Below are 19,592 nucleotides of genomic sequence, written 5' to 3'. Positions count from 1 at the left end.
AATTCAAGCAATTGATGCCGAATTGCCGTTAATTTAAAAGTGAAAATAAAATACGCACGGTGCTTTTACGAGCTATTTAAAACCGAAGGAAAGCGAGGAAAAGAGAGAAGACTCAAACGATGTCCACCCCCCATCCACCGAGGTGATACCGATAAGGTGTTGACACATGTCGATTAACCAGTGGGAACATTTCCTCACTGTCACAACCCTACTTGATGCCTTTTTTCCTCCTTTTGGAAACCTTGCTGAACACGCGCTGGAAATAGCAATGGCATTGTCCTCCTCTGCCACAGAGTAAAACTTACAGACCGCCGAAGACATGTTCGCAAATGATGACGTAATGAGCACAACACATGCTGAGAGTCACTGCAGTTTAAAGCTGCAATTACTTGCACTCGGAAAGAAGATGAATCTCAGATAAATCAGACTGATTGATTGATTTACCAGCAAGCATACTTTATCGGATCTAGTTATCTGATTTAATTATTTATTGGAACAATAAAAATGACGTCATTTTCTCTCATATCGGTCATAATTTATCGGTTCGATAAATATCGTGCATCCCTAATATATACAGTATATATTAGAAAATGACCAATTGTTTAGCCAGATAAGACCTTTATTCCTCAGCTGGGATTGTGTAGAGCTCTTTGAAGCTTCAATGAAACTGCAATTTGGACCTTCAACCCATTAATCCCTATTGAAAAATCCTAGAATGTTTTCCTCAAAAACCTTAATTTATTTTCGACTGAAGAAAGAAAAACAAAAAGATACTGGTCCAGGAACCAACTAATTTTGGTCGAACAAAATGTAGAGCAGAACAAGCCAAGGCAGAATTTCTCAGAGCACTCATAACTCATATCAAGCAGTTGTGTACTCTCTGCTGTAAGGTTAGGTTATTTTGCCTCATATGGCAATATTGATATGCTGCATGTTCATCTCTGCAGTCTGCTAAAAACTTCTCCATGGTCAGTTTACTTCATAGTGTCTGGAATCCTGGAACATGACATTAATGCGATACCTTGCAATACCTTTTTAGTCAGGGGCCTAAAGATTGACAAAAAGAAGAGAAGAAGAGGACAAAATTTAAGATAAAGTGCTTTGGAAAGAGTCAATTTAATTTATTCTCAATAGTCCCTTTGGCTGACAAAATGCTAAGATGAATGTGTCTGCTCTTGTTTTTGTGAACCCGCTGCATTAAAGGTTCAAATTATGCTGGGATCATAAGGACGGGAGGTAATGAAAAGATAAATCATTTGGAGTAAGTGGGAGGGATATTACATTTTTCATGAGGGGTACATTCAAAAACACGGCCCCCGTGCTCATAGCACACACACACAACAGACATGTTCTGCTGAATAATCACAATCTTTAATGAAACAATACAGAAAATGCGAGAATGCAGCGCCTGCTCTGAATTAACTAGTTGAAATATTTCTCACGTACAATTCTCTCAGTTCTCGGCATCAGGATGAGCTTTTCTCACATCATCAGTGAAATTAATTGCATATATAATTAATCTATAAGCCATTATACATACTAATCAAAACACTCTTACAACACACTGTGAGTGGTGCAGTCTAAGGCCTTGTTTACACTGTACACAAATTTGATTTGTTTTTAAAATCTTTGAGACTGATTGGCCTTGCTCTGCAAGTGAGGAAATTAGACGAAATTAGAAATGATGATTTTTTTTTTTATTATATATTTACATTGGCTGCCATAGCCATAATTTTGGTGTTAGCACAATGCAGAATATCTGTCATTTTGGAAAGAGAACTTTTTTCTAACTAAAAAAGGAGGCTCTTAGTAGAATGTTCAGGCTGCTCTATTCTATACAATGAAACTGAAAGGTGACTATAAAAAGTCAGGACATTTTTTGATGAACAACATCTTAAATTTCAGTCAGGTTATTGGTACGCTTTATTTCGATATAGTCCACTTTAGACATTCTACTAATTATAAGTACCTTTGCAACTACAGATACATGCCAGCCAACTCTCATTAGAGTATTAGTAGACTGTTAGGCCAGGGTTAGGGTTAGTATGTCCTTGCAAAGTTAGTAGAATCAAGTGGACTGTCAAAAGAAAAGTGTTTTCTAATGGTTTCTAATTGTGACTAAAATTATTAAAACTTTCTTGCTTGCTGTATTTCAAAGAAGAAAGAAAGTGCTACAGGTTATAATAAACATAATAATAAAAATGGACAAAGTTAACTTTTTTTTTTTTTTTTTAATTGATTTAATCTAAACTGTTAAAATAACCATTAGAAATTCCAAATTATCATATGGCTTCAGAAGACTTGGCATATAGTGCACAAGCTATGTAGAATAGTTTAATTTCACCTGTTTGCTATTTTTTTTTACCCTTACAGCAGTCTCCATCCACTTTCATCATATGGAAAAAAGCATGGTGAACATTGTTAAAAATATCTCCATGGAAAAAAGAAAGCTATACAGGTTTGGAACAGTTAAGGAAGACATTTATTTTTTTTCTTTTGGTTGAACTATCACTAAAGTGCTTCATATATTCTATGGTTCTTATTCTGGGACTTAAATGTATGAAGATCTTCTATGAGTACAGAAGGTCAGGGCATGTCTTACTGTGACAGAGGCTCCATGCAAGCGCACCGTTCACTGAATATCTCATATTTTCTCATCTTTGAGATAAGGGAGAACTGAGCGTAATTATGTGGTGCTGTCAGGCCTGAGAGGAATCCCGAGCAAAAGCCCCAAGTGCTGATTTAGTGCAGAAGGAAAGAGTAGAGATGTGACAGTGGCAGAGCGGAGAAAAGAGAGAGAAAGAGATAACATTCTCCAATCATTAAATCATCCCCCTCTGCTATCTGCACATGAGTGTCACTCAGAGGGAAAAAATAAAGAGGTGCAAATTAAATATTAATGTGTTCCTTATTTTTGAGATTTACATTAGTCTCTATCTTTCTCTCTCCTCCTCTCGTGGAAGGAGCTGAGAGGTTTGAAATATTTTTTTCTTGCTGTTGATGTTGAATATTCATCTAACGAGATTCTTCAACACCCTTGATATGCTTCGCCTTTTTTCTTGCTTTTAAACTAAATCTCTATAAAGCACAGAGACGAGAAGAAAAGGTTGATGTAAGCAGCTGTACTGTAGAACGTCTCACGTCTGCACCTTTGGCATGCTTTCAAACAGAAACCTCAAGCACTGAACCCGATTCCCGCTGGGAGGCGGGGGGAGAATCTAGGGAAGTCAGGTGAAGCTGTGTCGGATGCTGTCAGCCTGTTCTATATATGAAAAGACAAATGTGTGCCCATAATTACACCCCCAGATGAGCTCATGTCGCTTTATGCTAGACCTTGAGCTCTGAACAGTTGTGTAAATACCAAGAACGCTTCCAGACATCTGAAATATAATTATTCTCTATGGTCAGTTAACAGAGTGACTCAGAACTGAAGGATGATATTTAGATTTGTTAAAGGTTAGTTTTAGGAGTAACAACTGCATCTGAATGTAAGAGTGAATCTGCTGTTCTATGTCTTTAGGGAATACAATTGACTGACAGTGACTAACCATTTGGTCCACTGCAAACAAGATTATCTCCTGATAAGACAGGAGAAACATATAATGAAGACACATATGATCATCCATGAATCCTTTGTGGACCAAAAAAATAAATAAAAATGAGCCCAGTGAAAAAATGTCCAAATATGTACCGAATGGGATTAAGAAATCAATTTCTCAACTTGTGCATACCCAGTCAACACGTGAGATCATGCGATGATCACAGTGAGATCACACAATCCTCATACTGTGATCCTCACCATGTGAGTACAACGTGAGCTCATTGTGAGTTCATCTGATCCTCATACTGTGAGCCTCACCATGTGAGTAAAGCGTGAGCTCATTGTGAGTTCATCTGATCCTCATACTGTGAGCCTCACCATGTGAGTAAAGCGTGAGCTCATTGTGAGTTCATCTGATCCTCATACTGTGATCCTCACCATGTGAGTAAAGCGTGAGCTCATTGTGAGTTCATCTGATCCTCATACTGTGATCCTCACCATGTGAGTAAAGCGTGAGCTCATTGTGAGTTCATCTGATCCTCATACTGTGATCCTCACCATGTGAGTAAAGCGTGAGCTCATTGTGAGTTCATCTGATCCTCATACTGTGAGCCTCACCATGTGAGTAAAGCGTGAGCTCATTGTGAGTTCATCTGATCCTCATACTGTGATCCTCACCATGTGAGTAAAGCGTGAGCTCATTGTGAGTTCATCTGATCCTCATACTGTGAGCCTCACCATGTGAGTAAAGCGTGAGCTCATTGTGAGTTCATCTGATCCTCATACTGTGATCCTCACCATGTGAGTAAAGCGTGAGCTCATTGTGAGTTCATCTGATCCTCATACTGTGAGCCTCACCATGTGAGTAAAGCGTGAGCTCATTGTGAGTTCATCTGATCCATGTGAGTAAAGCGTGAGCTCATTGTGAGTTCATCTGATCCTCATACTGTGATCCTCACCATGTGAGTACAGCGTGAGCTCATTGTGAGTTTATCTGATCCTCATACTGTGAGCCTCACCATGTGAGTAAAGCGTGAGCTCATTGTGAGTTCATCTGATCCTCATACTGTGAGCCTCACCATGTGAGTAAAGCGTGAGCTCATTGTGAGTTCATCTGATCCATGTGAGTAAAGCGTGAGCTCATTGTGAGTTCATCTGATCCTCATACTGTGATCCTCACCATGTGAGTACAGCGTGAGCTCATTGTGAGTTCATCTGATCCTCATACTGTGAGCCTCACCATGTGAGTAAAGCGTGAGCTCATTGTGAGTTCATCTGATCCTCATACTGTGATCCTCACCATGTGAGTACAGCGTGAGCTCATTGTGAGTTCATCTGATCCTCATACTGTGAGCCTCACCATGTGAGTAAAGCGTGAGCTCATTGTGAGTTCATCTGATCCTCATACTGTGATCCTCACCATGTGAGTAAAGCGTGAGCTCATTGTGAGTTCATCTGATCCTCATACTGTGAGCCTCACCATGTGAGTAAAGCGTGAGCTCATTGTGAGTTCATCTGATCCATGTGAGTAAAGCGTGAGCTCATTGTGAGTTCATCTGATCCTCATACTGTGATCCTCACCATGTGAGTACAGCGTGAGCTCATTGTGAGTTCATCTGATCCTCATACTGTGAGCCTCACCATGTGAGTAAAGCGTGAGCTCATTGTGAGTTCATCTGATCCTCATACTGTGATCCTCACCATGTGAGTACAGCGTGAGCTCATTGTGAGTTCATCTGATCCTCATACTGTGATCCTCACCATGTGAGTACAGCGTGAGCTCATTGTGAGTTCATCTGATCCTCATACTGTGAGCCTCACCATGTGAGTACAGCGTGAGCTCATTGTGAGTTCATCTGATCCTCATACTGTGATCCTCACCATGTGAGTACAGCGTGAGCTCATTGTGAGTTCATCTGATCCTCATACTGTGATCCTCACCATGTGAGTACAGCGTGAGCTCATTGTGAGTTCATCTGATCCTCATACTGTGATCCTCACCATGTGAGTACAGCGTGAGCTCATTGTGAGTTCATCTGATCCTCATACTGTGAGCCTCACCATGTGAGTAAAGCGTGAGCTCATTGTGAGTTCATCTGATCCTCATACTGTGATCCTCACCATGTGAGTACAGCGTGAGCTCATTGTGAGTTCATCTGATCCTCATACTGTGAGCCTCACCATGTGAGTAAAGCGTGAGCTCATTGTGAGTTCATCTGATCCTCATACTGTGATCCTCACCATGTGAGTAAAGCGTGAGCTCATTGTGAGTTCATCTGATCCTCATACTGTGATCCTCACCATGTGAGTAAAGCGTGAGCTCATTGTGAGTTCATCTGATCCTCATACTGTGAGCCTCACCATGTGAGTAAAGCGTGAGCTCATTTGTGAATGCTTCACACTCCTGTCCAGTTGGCGGTGGTAAATTCACCATCTAAGCTAGTTTTCCAACCACCATAAAACATGTAAAGAAGATGAAGAAAAAGTTGTGCAAGGAATTGTTACACTGCAGAAATAGTGAGTGGGCTATTTACATACTTTCAGATGATATTATAATTTAGATATGCAATTTGGTCTGGTCTTTTTTTTTAGCAGAGTACTGCTCACACATGCTACATGTGCACCAGCCATTTTACCTGGCTTCAGTAATCACAGCAGATGGCTAGCTGCAGCTAGTTTGCATATCAGTATTTGTGAATTGTTAGGCCTGTTATGTCAGATCGTTACAACATTACTAACTTATATTTCAATATATTTATTTTATTTATACTTATATTTATTATGCCCAATTACAGTTATGTACTTACAGTCCATAATAGAAAAATAGGTTTTAATAGTTAAATGTTACGCTTGATTAATTTGTGACTTCTGAGAATAGTTTAATCTGTGGCTGAAATTTGGGTATAAGAACACAAATTCAAGTTGTTTCAGTTTGTTATATGTCTAATATAAGACAATTTTTTAGTTTTAAATAAGTATTTTACAGATTTCTAAAATATTTATGTTCTCTTTATTATGATAGGTGGTCTTATAAATTTGCTAATCATAATATATTTATTTAGTCTATGATGAATAAATAGTTGACTGAATTTCCATTATACACATAGTATACATAAATTTCCCACTAACAGGAGACTATGATCAAGCAAATCAATACATCTCAGATTACACAACTGGGGTCTCAGCAGCAGAGGAGTCAATTACTTATTCAATGAGAGACCCTGCAGTTGTGGAATTACCTGAGAAGAGAAAAAGGAAAAATAAGCTCTGTGATGAAAGTGACATCAATTCAGAGACATCTTCCTGTGAAGGTCTGTATATATTGAAATTATCGGTATGCAGAAAACAATTTAGGCATAACTCTGTGATCATTCTTTATTTTTATGTACTAAACAGATATGAACTTGAAGCAGTCAGGAAATGAAGTGAAGCAATCTGGTCTGAAGTCAAGAAATGTTCCACTGCCCAAACCTCCTATTTACCATGGTTAGCATGTTTTAACTTTTATGAAGAACTTTGAACTCTCTAAAACACTTTTATTTATTTTTTCAATACATTTTTGATTATTTTATTTCTTCTTTTGAACATTAGTCAATATTCCACTCATTCAGAAAGTTCAGTGTGAGAGTGTTTTAACTTTTTAACTAAACTTTTATTTAATAAAATGATTTTTTCTTCTGCATGATCTGTCTTTAAAGATACTCTTCAGAGAAGTGGGGAAAAAAGATGAGAATGATCCCAAAAGCTCTGCTTTCTCAGGTGATTTAAACATATACTGTACACACATATACAAAAGATAAATCCATGTATTATGGTGTGTATAATGTGTTACTATGCAGAGGTTTTTACACTTTATATTGCCAAAACCCACCATATATGATGAACCTTTAGCTAAGGACCCCTTTCCTGTAATAAAAAACAAACTTTTAAATTCATACTTTAAGAGTAATGTTGGGCATGTAAACCTGAAGATAAACATTATTAGTTCAAATGTATTAGTTTTATAGAAGCTTTACAAAGAAGACTGCCTTACAAATCCCATACTAAAGATACAAAACAAATATAAACACTTCAGGAAAAATGTATCTATCAAGAACTGAAAAATGTGACTTAACAATGTTTGAATACATTAATATTTCAGCTTTGTCTGTTTTGTATAAATTTTTTGAAGACCCTTACAACCCTCTGGAGGCCTGTTGTGGGTCCCCTGACCCCAGTTTGAAAACCCATGCATTCATGTATTGATGTACATTAAGCCACTTACTTCTATGTCTTCCTCTCAGAATTTCACGATCTTCAACAACATCACATGACTTCTGAAGAAATTCCAGTGCAAACCAGGATACCAGGTGTGTACATTGACATTTACATTACATTTAGTCATTTGGCAGACACTTTTATCCAAAGCGACTTACAATTGGGGATGTGTATACATTGAAGGTTTGTTATGGCAAAAGATTAGGTGATCATACTTATTTTCATGTGCTAAACAGATGATGTGCATTTAAAGAAGTCAAGAAACGCAATGAAGCGAGTTGGTCTGAAGACAAAGAATGTTCAGCTGGCCAAAACTCCCATATACCATGGTAAGCTTGTGTTTTAACTTCTCTAAGGAACTTAGCATAATCAGCTTTATAATTTTCTTTGCAGTTTTTGAATGTCTTATGTATTTTCTTGAAAATAGTCAAGAGTCCACTTATTCAGAAAGTTATGTGTGTCAAAACATCTGGTGAGTATGAAAACTTTTTTTTTTTTACTTAAATTGAATCTGGTGAAGCTAATTTGATCATTCAAATTCACATTGTTCAGGTGACTGTCTGGATGATAACACTGAAAGTCCTGATAAGAGTTATTTCAACTCAAGCCAGCCAAACCCAGTATTCTTAGGTGAGACAATAGATATTCCCTTCAACACATGCCTATCACAAAGTAACTTATAAGAGAATTTTGTGTCATCTGCATGATCTGTCTCACAGATACTCTTCAGGGAAATGTGGCAATGCATGAGGATGATCATCCCAAAAGCTCTGCTTCTTCAGGTGAGTTATAACTGTTTTCCATAAGGGATGTTATTGTTTTTTTTTTTTTTTTTTACATTGTACCAAATGTCCCCACAATTAAATTATAACTCTGAACCACCTACATGTGCATTGTGGATAAAACGATTAAGGAAAAAAATCAGTTTAATTGATTTAGAAAAAACAATTATATAAACAATATAATTGATTTATATAAATGCAATTTAACTGACCTTATGTATGTAATTTTTATAACAGGGAAGGAACCAAAGGAAACAAAATGCAAAGTCACCATGGAGAAATTGTTTGGTATGTGATACATCAATTAGACATTATTTAATTCTACAGAAATAAAACATCCTTGGCTAAATAAGAATCTAATTATTAAAAAATTTCAGATCTGAATACTAAGATTCTCCAACAAATTAAAATGTTGGAACAGAGACAAGCTGTCATCATGAACGACTTGGCAAAAGTTAAGTCTGTTCTCATGAAGCGGGCAGATGAAGATGCCCATGAGGAACTTTTTAAACAACAACAGTGCTCCAGCTTTGAAACGTTTGAAGCCTTCTGTCAGAGGCTTGAAGAAGACAAAAATTATCGAGAGCTTTATGTTAGTACTACTATATAAATCTTACGTTTATTTTTACAACAAAGCCACACTTTAATTGATAATTTTTTGCAGCAGATACCATGTAAATGAAATGTTGAAGCCTGGTATATTTTAATCATAACAATATTATGTATGTTTTTGTCAGGTACACTATCTCATCCATACTCACGGCAGCTCCAATATAGGTGAGATGGTGAGACAGAGTTTAAAAAGCATGGCGACAGACGATGTTCTCTGTCTGTATAACCGAACGGGGAAAGATGGGAAGAAGGTGTTGCCACCTGTGCTCCTGACATGTTTGAAAAGTAAGTCTATAAGTTGTGGTATGTGCATCTGAACGTTGCTACAGAAAATGTAATGTTAACACCTTGCTCTTTGTGTTTTTAGGATGTGTCAGGTCTTTTCAAACACACAATGAAATCGAGGTGAAGAAGCAAAAAGTCGTCACAATAACTACACCAGAAGCTGAATGTATTCGCCAAGTTGAAATTTTTGTGTCCAATGCCAACACCAGGCTGAAAAGAAAACAAAATAAAGAAAAAAACTGACTTTTTGTTTGATTGCCTTTGTTGATGGAAATAAAGAATGTGCTTGTAAATGTTTGAGATGACTGATCCATTTTAGATAACGGTGAACACAATTATTGCACAGTGGTCTCATATGGTGACCTCACAGTATGAGCACAGAGTGCAGTAACCTCACAATGACCACAGTATGAGCGCACAGTGATCACATTATGAGCGCACAGTGACCACATTATGAGCGCACAGTGATCACAGTATGAGCGCACAGTGATCACAGTATGAGCGCACAGTGATCACAGTATGAGCGCACAATGACCACATTATGAGCGCACAGTGATCACAGTATGAGCGCACAATGACCACAGTATGACCGCACAGTGACCACATTATGAGCGCACAGTGATCACAGTATGAGCGCACAGTGACCACAGTATGAGCGCACAGTGACCACAGTATGAGCGCACAGTGAGTGTGATGTGGCCTCATATTTTGACCACAGTATGAGCGCACTGTGAGTGTGCAGTGACCTCATGTTGTGAACAAAGTATGAGCACACAGTGAGAGCGCTGTGTGGTTACACTTTTAGTTCACTGTGACACACACATTGTGACCACACCATGAGAATATTGTGAGCTCATTGTGACATCATTGTGAGATCAAATTGTTGACTGGGTACTGAATTAATTTTGATATATTCAAACACAATAAACCTGTAATGACACCCAATCACTATCACAGAATTCCTATCTGATATATATAGCTGACAGACTGAGTGATCAGTTCATCTTGGCTGAGTGTCACCTTTTTTGTTTTTGAGGCATAGATGAGAACAGCTGCTGTCCTTTTTCTTTCTCTCTGATGTCTGATGGAGGCACTTGATGCAGCTACAAGCACCACAAGCACTCAACATACATGAAGAGAAAAACTACAGATGTGGTAAAACTTCAAAACAAGGCACATCTGTGGTCAATCTGCTTAATCGGTTTTATTACAAGAGGCCACTTCTGTATCACAGGGAAATTAGATTAAAAAATTTCAGGACCTGGCAAAAGTAAAGGAATAATTCACCTAAAATAAAAATCATTTAATAATTTACTCACCTCATGTTTTTTTTCAAACTCATATGACTTTCTTTCTTTCATAAGGTGATTATTAAGGTCAGACTAATCAGACAAAAAAGTAAGCCTATGAAGTTTAGACAAAAAATAGACAAATTATTTAATAAACCCTGCTCATTTTTCTGATTACTTAAATCCTGCTTACTGCTATTTCACGGCTTCATCTGTCATACTCTCAGTCTGATAGAAGACTTTTTAGAATACTTTTTTTTTTTTTAATAAAATACAGTTTTGGTTACCAGACAAAATATAGTTTTTTTTACTAGTTTTGTGTATTAGACAAAACTCTTCTGACTGGTTTTGGAAATCAGACAAAATAGATAACTTCTGGAAAATAAACTGGATTCAATATTCTTGGTCTACCATTTTATAGTCAGTGGAAAATAAATCTATATAATGAAATTGAATGAGAATTGGCACTGTCAAGCTCAAAAAGACACAGATGTACCATCAAAGTATTATAAAGTGGTCATATGACTCTGAAGACACTGAAATGTAAGCCACTAAAAATCAATTCTAGCTCTCCATTGTGCAAACATGGGAGTTCATAAAAAAGAAACAATGTTCAAATTGTTGTTTAGAGTTAGATCATTTCAAAGAATCATTTAAACTAGTTCACAAAAGCAGTTTGAATGATTTGTTACAAATTACTTAGTTCTTGAGGTCAACTCTCTTTAAACAGTCCACTAGAACTAATGCATGGTTTATGGAAGACTTGAATATTTCTTTGGTTATTTAGACCACTTTATTTATACTTTTACGGTACTTTTGCATTCTCTTGAAGCGTGAAAACCCCATTCACTGTAACTGCACAGAAAATTGTGACTAAAATTATTAAAACTTTCTTGCTTGCTGTATTTCAAAGAAGAAAGAAAGTGCTACAGGTTATAATAAACATAATAATAAAAATGGACAAAGTTAACTTTTTTTTTTTTTTATTGATTTAATCTAAACTGTTAAAATAACCATTAGAAATTAGGGATTTACCCAATTAGACAACAAGATAAAGATTGCACTTGCAGAACATAATATACATTATTTTCAGGCACAAAGCTCCACTTGAGAACCTGATGTCTCTTAGGTTCATCTCAAAAGCACAAGCTCCAGTTTTATTGTGCCATCCTCTGGGTTAGCTAAAGAGGAAGAGCAGGAAAAATTGATCCAACATAGAGCCTAAGGAAATTGTCTCATCTCTCTGATACTCCTTTACTTTCCCCCTCTCTCTCTATCCTACTATTTTTCTTTCGTTCTCTTTTTCTCTCATTATGCAGTCTGAGCTACAGTGCTCCGTAATCCTTGAAGGTTTAGCAGAGCAGTCATGTGATTGGTTAGACATTACATCAGGATGATGTAATACTCCGAGGACTGGCTAGTGTGTCAGACACAGTGAGAAAAGGAGAGAGAGCGAGGGCTTTGCTGAGGAGGGGAGTGCAGCAGCCTGCAGCACACTGAAAGAGAGAGGGCGAGAGAAGGTAATCCCAAACCACACAACGGAGAGGAGAGTAGAACTCTTTTTCGTGAGCCCTGACTGAACGGCGGAGATAAGAAGCAACACTCGCTGCAGCAGCCGGCTGGTGCCAAACACTCTTGGGTGTTGCGTTTCTGTTTATGCAGTCATTATATGCATTAAATAGAAAGAGCTTGTATGTATGCGCTCACATGTTTGGGCTTTGTGAGGTAATGGATGGAGAAAGACTGATATGATATAAAGAATGTGATCACATGTTGTTTACATGGTGATTCCTAAAAAAAGTGGTTCTCAGCTGGTTTTGCTTCAGGACCCAGATTTTATACTGTGGCCTGAAGTGATTCTTTTTTTGTTAACAACTTTTTATTGAATTTTCTTCCTGAAACAGCAGTAACAAACAAAAAACAACTGTGCAAATTCAGAACCCACCCCAACCCACTATAAAATAATTATCACATGGATTCCAGAAAAGAAGACACAACATCAAACGCTGAATGACACAAACTTACAGTTTCCACACTAGATCCATGCAGACAAGAAATTGAGAGTTCCACCGAGACAATGTCCAACAAACACACAGTCCAGGTTCGTCCGTCCATTGTGTGAGGACGACTCCAACGGTTGACTAGCAATTTTTGCTGCTGTGAGAGCAGCTAAAAGTAAACATCTTTGTTGGACGGACAAGGTGAAGTCCCAAAAGTCATTCATGAAAAAATGGCGAGGAGCCAAACATATCTCAGTACCCAACAAATATAACAGGTCCTGTGAGAGCTGAGACCAAAAAGATGAGAGAGAAGGACACCCCCCCCCCCCCCCCCCCCCATGCGAAAACGTGCCTAAAGATCCTTGCGAATAGAGATTACATTTAGGAGAAGATGACAGATTCATAATCAGAAAAAACAAAACAAAAAAACCTTGAGAGTGTGATTCCTTTGGTCCAAATCTCTCTAGGATATGCGACATTACAGAATCCATGTCTGCAACCAATACAATTTCAAAATCCGAAAATTTTAAGAGATAGGTTGACAAAACCGAGAAAAAGTAGGGTCAGGAGTACAAGGGGCATAAACTGAGAGAAATACAATATTCCTATTCTCCACTATTGTTTTTATATGTGTTATTCTACCGTCTGTATCACAACCTTTATCTAAAATAGTAATATTTAAAGTCCTCCGCACCAATATTAGGACACCCTTGGTTTTAGTATCCGAAGATGAGTGAGATACCACTTCATAAAACTTATTATTACACCTGTGTATATCCTCCTCTTTCAAATGGGATTCTTGAACTAACACTATATCAATCTTTCTTCTTCGCAAAAACTCCAGAAATCCTGTACGTTTGTGAGGACCATTTAGCCCATTAATATTACAACTCAGAATATTAAGGTCAGTCATAGGTATCGAACATAATTACTGCATAATAAGACAAAATACAAGTTTGAAAATAAAAACAGTTGAGTCTGCCATTAAACCACCCCCCCACCCTCCCCATTACCATTAAAAAAATATATAAATACATTCCCTCTGAAGAGATTCTTAAAAGTTTTAATGTCCACAACAATAGTTCCTTCAAAAATGTAATATTTACTCATCCTCTTGTCATTCTAAATCTGTGATTTGCTATTTTCATTGTTATTTTTATGCTTAAAAATTGGTTTTAGCAAACAAGTAAAAAAAAACAAAAAAGTATAAAAAGGAACTATTCTTTAAACTTTAAAATTATTAATAAAATAAATGTAATTTTTTAACAAGTAACAATAAAGACACTTATAATGTTTAGAATTACATTTATACATTTAGCAGATGCTTTTATCCACAGCCACTACAAATAAGGAAAAGAATATCAAAAGCTATAAAAGATAAAATTTTGATAGAACTTTCCATCAAAGAATCCTGAAAATGCATCATATTAAGCAGTAAAAACGTATTTTTGATAATAACAAGAACCACTTTTAATAATTAAGCACCAATAATAATTTAGCACCAAATCAGCATATTAGAATGTTTTCCGAAAGACCTCCTGAAAATTCAACTTGGACATCACAGGAATATATGATATTTTCATATATATTAAAATAGAAAACTTGTAATAATATTTTACAATATTACAGTTTTTACTGTATTTTTGGGGAGCATAAAAACATTTTTAAAAATCTTGATTATGTATAATAATTACAGTATATAATTATATGACTTTTGACCAGTAGCGTACACACACACACATATATATATATAATTATAAATATTAAGAAATATTCTTAACCATTTTACCAAGTGACAGTTGAATTTGAACCAAAATACAGCCTTTGACAACAACATAAAAAAATAAAAATAATAATAATCTCATTAAAAAATTGAGCCTATTTATTTTCCTATCCTAATTATATGGTTGAGCTAATTGCATGGTTAGTTGCATTTTATTTTTCTACATTTAGACCTGCCACCCATTTTTAAGTCACAACTCACCAGTTGAGAACCATAGTTAATACATAGTTAGAACCTGAGTTAATACACCCTGACATAATTCATTATATGAGTCATAATGATCTATGAAAATCACATTCACAGCAGCACTGCATATGTAAATACTTACAACCACCATGTGCATGTCACATCAGCTGTCGAGATTATCAGAAAAAAAGGCAAAAAACCTTGTCATGATCATTTTAAGACTACACGTTTTAAAAAACAAAAGATTTGTTAGTAGGTGTCAGAACTGACAACCATAAAAAAATGACACAAAAATGACGACAATACTAATTGGACCCCAGTCTGATTGTAATCGTGCTACATTAAAATATTCAAAGCTGCTGTTAACTCTCAAACCAATATTAGCCCTCGGGGTACATTTATTGAATAAAATATCACTTAAAACCTCAAATCTGTCTTAATTTCCTAATTAATTACTTCTGAAATATTCAAAGAAGAGACATAGCCACAGGTTCTCTGTTTTTGGCACACAAAACCAGGAGGCCCAAGAGCATTTACTGTTGATGATGATGGCAGGACGTGCATAAATTGAGACTGTCTAGAGAAAAACACCTTAAGGCTGCATTGGAGACAACAGAAAGCGGCATTACTCCTAAAAGCATCTAGCAAGATGTGCGTCCACAAACCTCTCTATTAAAGACTACAGAGTTAAACGAGGACAAAAGACTGCTGAAAATGCAGCATTTGAAGAACAATTTGTTTATTTTAAAGATTATTAATCGAGTAAGCACTGTACAAATGCTGCAAATGAGCTAATACATGCTCGACACAATCTTCATCTTAATATAACATTGTTTGCAGCCGTATTTCACTACTCGCTGATTTGAATAATGTTACATGATTTGATAGTGATTCATTTTTTGCTGAAAACTCATTTGCTCTGTGCATCTTCTGTGGCCAATCACTGATGGATATCAAGTAGCGAATGTTCATATGATGTTCATTTATCAGGGACAGCTTGCTGAAGTGTAAAAGCTATTTGCAGTCTTGTGTTGCTTTCTCCTCAGGCTGTTATACAATGGAGTTCTCATGCGGCCCAGGCCGAGAGTGACAGCCCAAGTCTGACGGAACAAAAAAGTACCAAAATGACAACTTGATAAAAGCGAAATGACTTTCTGTCTGTGTTTTGCCGAGAGCAAGGTAAAAGGTGCGGGCGGCTGGATGCAGGGAGCATGAATAAAAGAGTGATGGGCGGCGGAGAGATCTGTCAGCTGAAGAGTGTGATGTCTGCGCTGATGCCTGTGTTTGTCTGGGTCAGGGTTATGTTGATGTTGCGGACCGAATTCGGTGAGTGAGTACGTGTGTATGAGGCATGGGGGGTCAGCAGGTTCAGAAAGGCTGAGCGGTTCTGTTGCTTGGCCGTGTTACAACAACAATGTATATTACTGCACAAAAATCAGCCAAAGAATCTCTGTAACAGCCTGTATATAGGGTTGAGTAGGGGAAAACACCCACCCTTAAGGATTGTGTCATTTTTTTTCAGTGAAACAAAAGTTAAATGTGTTCAGAAAAGTTATCATAGTTTTAGTGACAATGGCATAAATTATAAACCAAGTATGAACAATGTCCAGAGCTTTCATGTTATTAGATTTTTAACAAAAATTTAATTTTGTGCCAAGGGGGCGTTTTACCCCACCTATGGGGCAAAACGTCCCCCTGGGTGGAGTAAAACGCCCCCCTGTCTGACAAAGCAATTTGCTTTATACATTTACAGCAAAATCAGAGTACAGGCAGTTTTAGCTTAAAATGAAAAAAGAATATAACCAATAATTATGAATTACAAAATTATAATAGTCTATTTGAAAAAAAAAAAAAGTTAACTGATGATAACTGGCTAGCTAATTAGCTACCTGATGCTAACTTGAGGTCATTTTTAAATATAAAGTCCAAATATTTATATTCAACCAACTAGTTAGAATATATTTGATGGAAAAACAAAGGGGGTAAAACTCCCCCATCGCCCCCTGGGGGGTTACCCCCCACACTATGTTTCAGAAAAAAATTATGGCATTCTGAAAATATAATTATATTTTTATTAAATAACAGGTACTCTCTATCTACAGGCCCTTCTGTTCTCACGTCATATATAACTGTAATGTTCTACAAAACAACAAGCTTTAAAACACTTTTTTTCTTACTGCTGAAAATTAGATTTATTTACTGTGAAATATGTTTTCTCTCCAATACATCACCAGTGTAAGCTTCATCGTAAAAACTTCTACATCACTCTCATCTACATAGTCCATATAGTTACAATAAAAAATTATCTTGACTTTATCTTGTGGTTATTTTGGGAAAAACAGTAGGGGGGCGTTTTCCCCCACTCTATCCTATCACTAAAGCTTTTTTTTTATTTTTTATATATATATATATATTCAGCTGTATGTTCTTGTTTAAGATGGTCAGAAATGCCTGGCTAAACTAGTATAGCTAGTCAGCCAGTTTGACTATATTTGGGTTCTGCTAGTTTAGCAGGTCAGAAGGGATTGTCTTCCAGTCTGGCCAGCTGAAAAACACCCCAAAAACCAACAAACCATCTTATGCTGGTTTAAAGGGATGAAAAATCATAATTTACTCACTCCCCTGTCATTACAAACATGGCAATATTTCTTCAGCGTGAGATTTCTTTCTGTGAAATGTCTAGTGTTTTTTGTCCATACAATGAAATTCAGTTACCAAAACTGTTTGGTTACCAACATTCTTCAAAATGTCTTCTTTTGTTTAGTTTTTTTTTTTGCAGAAGAAAGCAAGTCATACTGTTTTGCCAAGTAAATAATAATTTACATTATAAAAATATAATTTTTGGGTGAACTACCTCTTAAAGATTTTAGCAGGAATAAAGGATATAATGACCAGTTGACTGTCCATTATTTCATTTATGGATATGTAAGTGCTGATTTTAAAATATTTTGGTAACACTTTATATTAAGGTCCCATTAGATACATTTGTTAATACACTATTTTTAAACAGTTAGTTTAGTTAGTTAGTAAAACACAACTGTTCATATTTTTGTTCAGGTTAGCTCAGGTCCATTAAATTTTGCTAACATATATAACTTGTATTTTAGTAATGTATTAGAAACTGAAATAACAATAACTAGGATAAAAAAAATAAAATACGGGCTACACTTTATTTTGTGTACTTGTTACAGTGTAATTATACATTTAAGTACTGAGTAATATTCATTAATTACATGTATTTGCTAGATGGATAGGGTTAGGATTAGGGTTTAGTTTAGGGTTACTAGCATGTAATTATGCATAATTGTTAATAGTAAGTACATGTAACGTGTAACAAGGACACCTTAAAATAAAGTGTTACCAAAATGCCTTAGAATTTTTTTCTTTCATTGTTAGCTCATGCTGACTAATGTGATTAATTAATGTTTACTAATGGATCCTTATTGTAACACGTTACCAATATTTCAATATGTTTGAAGAAAGTAACTGAGTGACATATTCCACAGCCAAAAATTATTTTGGGACAAATTTTCATTTAAAACCTAATAATCTTGCTTGAAAATGTAATTTGACTGTGTTTCATAACTGTTTAATTTGATCTAAAGCAATGACATTTACACATTTTTAGCATGACTTAAGTGTTCAAACAATTTCTGATCTACTCCTTCTGATCTATAAATACAGTACATACTGTAATTCAAGCATTCCGTTGTGCTATTTTAACATTAAACATAGTGTACGATAAGCCGTGGGGAGATATGGGAGTGCTCTTCACCTTTGCTTATCTGACACACAATTGGATTCAGCAGTATTTTAACCAATCTCTTTCCATCACCGAGGGCAGGAAGAGCTAATCTGGCATGTACACATATGCAAATATGAACCATAACTGTCTGGGTGCTGCTTAATTCCCCATTATTCTCCAGACAGAAGTCCAATCAAGTTGACTTTGAAATGGATTGTGGGCGATTAAGCATGATTTTTTGGGTGTGGGGACAGAAACGCTGTGGCCTGTCTCTCTCTCGCTCTCTCTCAGCTGCCAGAGGCTTCAACCAGCACCGATCCAGGTAATTAATTCTCTGACAAGCATCACTGATTTGCTAAATCAGTGAGAATGGCATGCGTTGATCAGAAGAGAAACAAGAGGAGAGATGTTTGAACACATGGACTCAGAGATGTCAGTCACTGGGACCTCACAACTGGCCCTGAGTCGCAGCGGCAGATTCACGGACGCGAGTGGAATATACATTCAAATCAAAGGCACAAGCCATACGTCGACTGATACACATGCCTAATGCACAGCAGAGCACGCTATGCCTCAAAGGCACGCCTCAAACCTATGTGCATGCATTCACATAGATTACATTGATTCCAGGACATTTCTAATGCATGTGCAGATAGATATTAATTCATGGGCACAAACTGGGTTTGTTAAAATGATAACATGCATCACAAATGTGCTTCCTCTATAGAACGAGTGGGAAAATAACCAATTTGACATATAAACAAGGCAAATTAACAATTGAAGCTCTAGTCCTCAGGGATTGAACCAAAGGTCTGCAATTTATCTGATTGTAAAGTGGAAAGATAAATCATGTTATTTTTTCCCTAAAGAAAATCTTTCTTAGTGTAGATCATAAATGATTTCTGTTAAAAGTCAGTGGCCCCAAAAAGTATTCGGACACTTAATAATGTATGAAAGCCACTACATTATATAACTAAATATTAAACCGAGTGGTATTTAAAGGGGAGATGAAAAGACAAAATAGACTGAACTAGATATATAAAAAGAATGTTAGAAATGTAAAATAGAAATGTACTCTTTACATTTTTAAGTTTAAATTGAATGACAAATGT

The 19,592-nt window shown here is 36.4% G+C and overlaps 1 protein-coding gene and 1 long non-coding RNA gene across 2 annotated transcripts; both read left to right on the top strand.

The window, feature by feature from the left end:
- Positions 1-6,006: 6,006 nt before the first annotated feature.
- On the top strand, positions 6,007-7,890 carry LOC306886211. The gene is made up of 5 exons (XR_013785613.1): positions 6,007-6,058; positions 6,673-6,852; positions 6,938-7,027; positions 7,240-7,300; positions 7,825-7,890. It is a non-coding gene; the product is annotated as an uncharacterized lncRNA (long non-coding RNA).
- Positions 7,891-8,066: 176 nt separating this feature from the next.
- Positions 8,067-9,720, top strand: LOC306886367 (uncharacterized protein; the record flags this gene model as incomplete). The annotated part of the gene is made up of 7 exons (XM_079443401.1): positions 8,067-8,127; positions 8,351-8,428; positions 8,518-8,580; positions 8,818-8,868; positions 8,958-9,172; positions 9,318-9,477; positions 9,560-9,720. The coding sequence occupies 7 exons, from the start codon at positions 8,067-8,069 to the stop codon at positions 9,718-9,720; spliced, it is 789 nt and encodes a 262-aa protein (XP_079299527.1).
- Between the last annotated feature and the right edge of the window lie 9,872 nt (positions 9,721-19,592).

Source organism: Barbus barbus (genome assembly GCF_936440315.1).
Source record: "Barbus barbus genome assembly, chromosome: 20".
NCBI classification, from domain to species: Eukaryota; Metazoa; Chordata; class Actinopteri; order Cypriniformes; family Cyprinidae; genus Barbus; species Barbus barbus.
The sequence above is the reverse complement of the archived record's forward strand: the minus strand, read 5'-3'. Positions and strand labels throughout refer to the sequence as shown.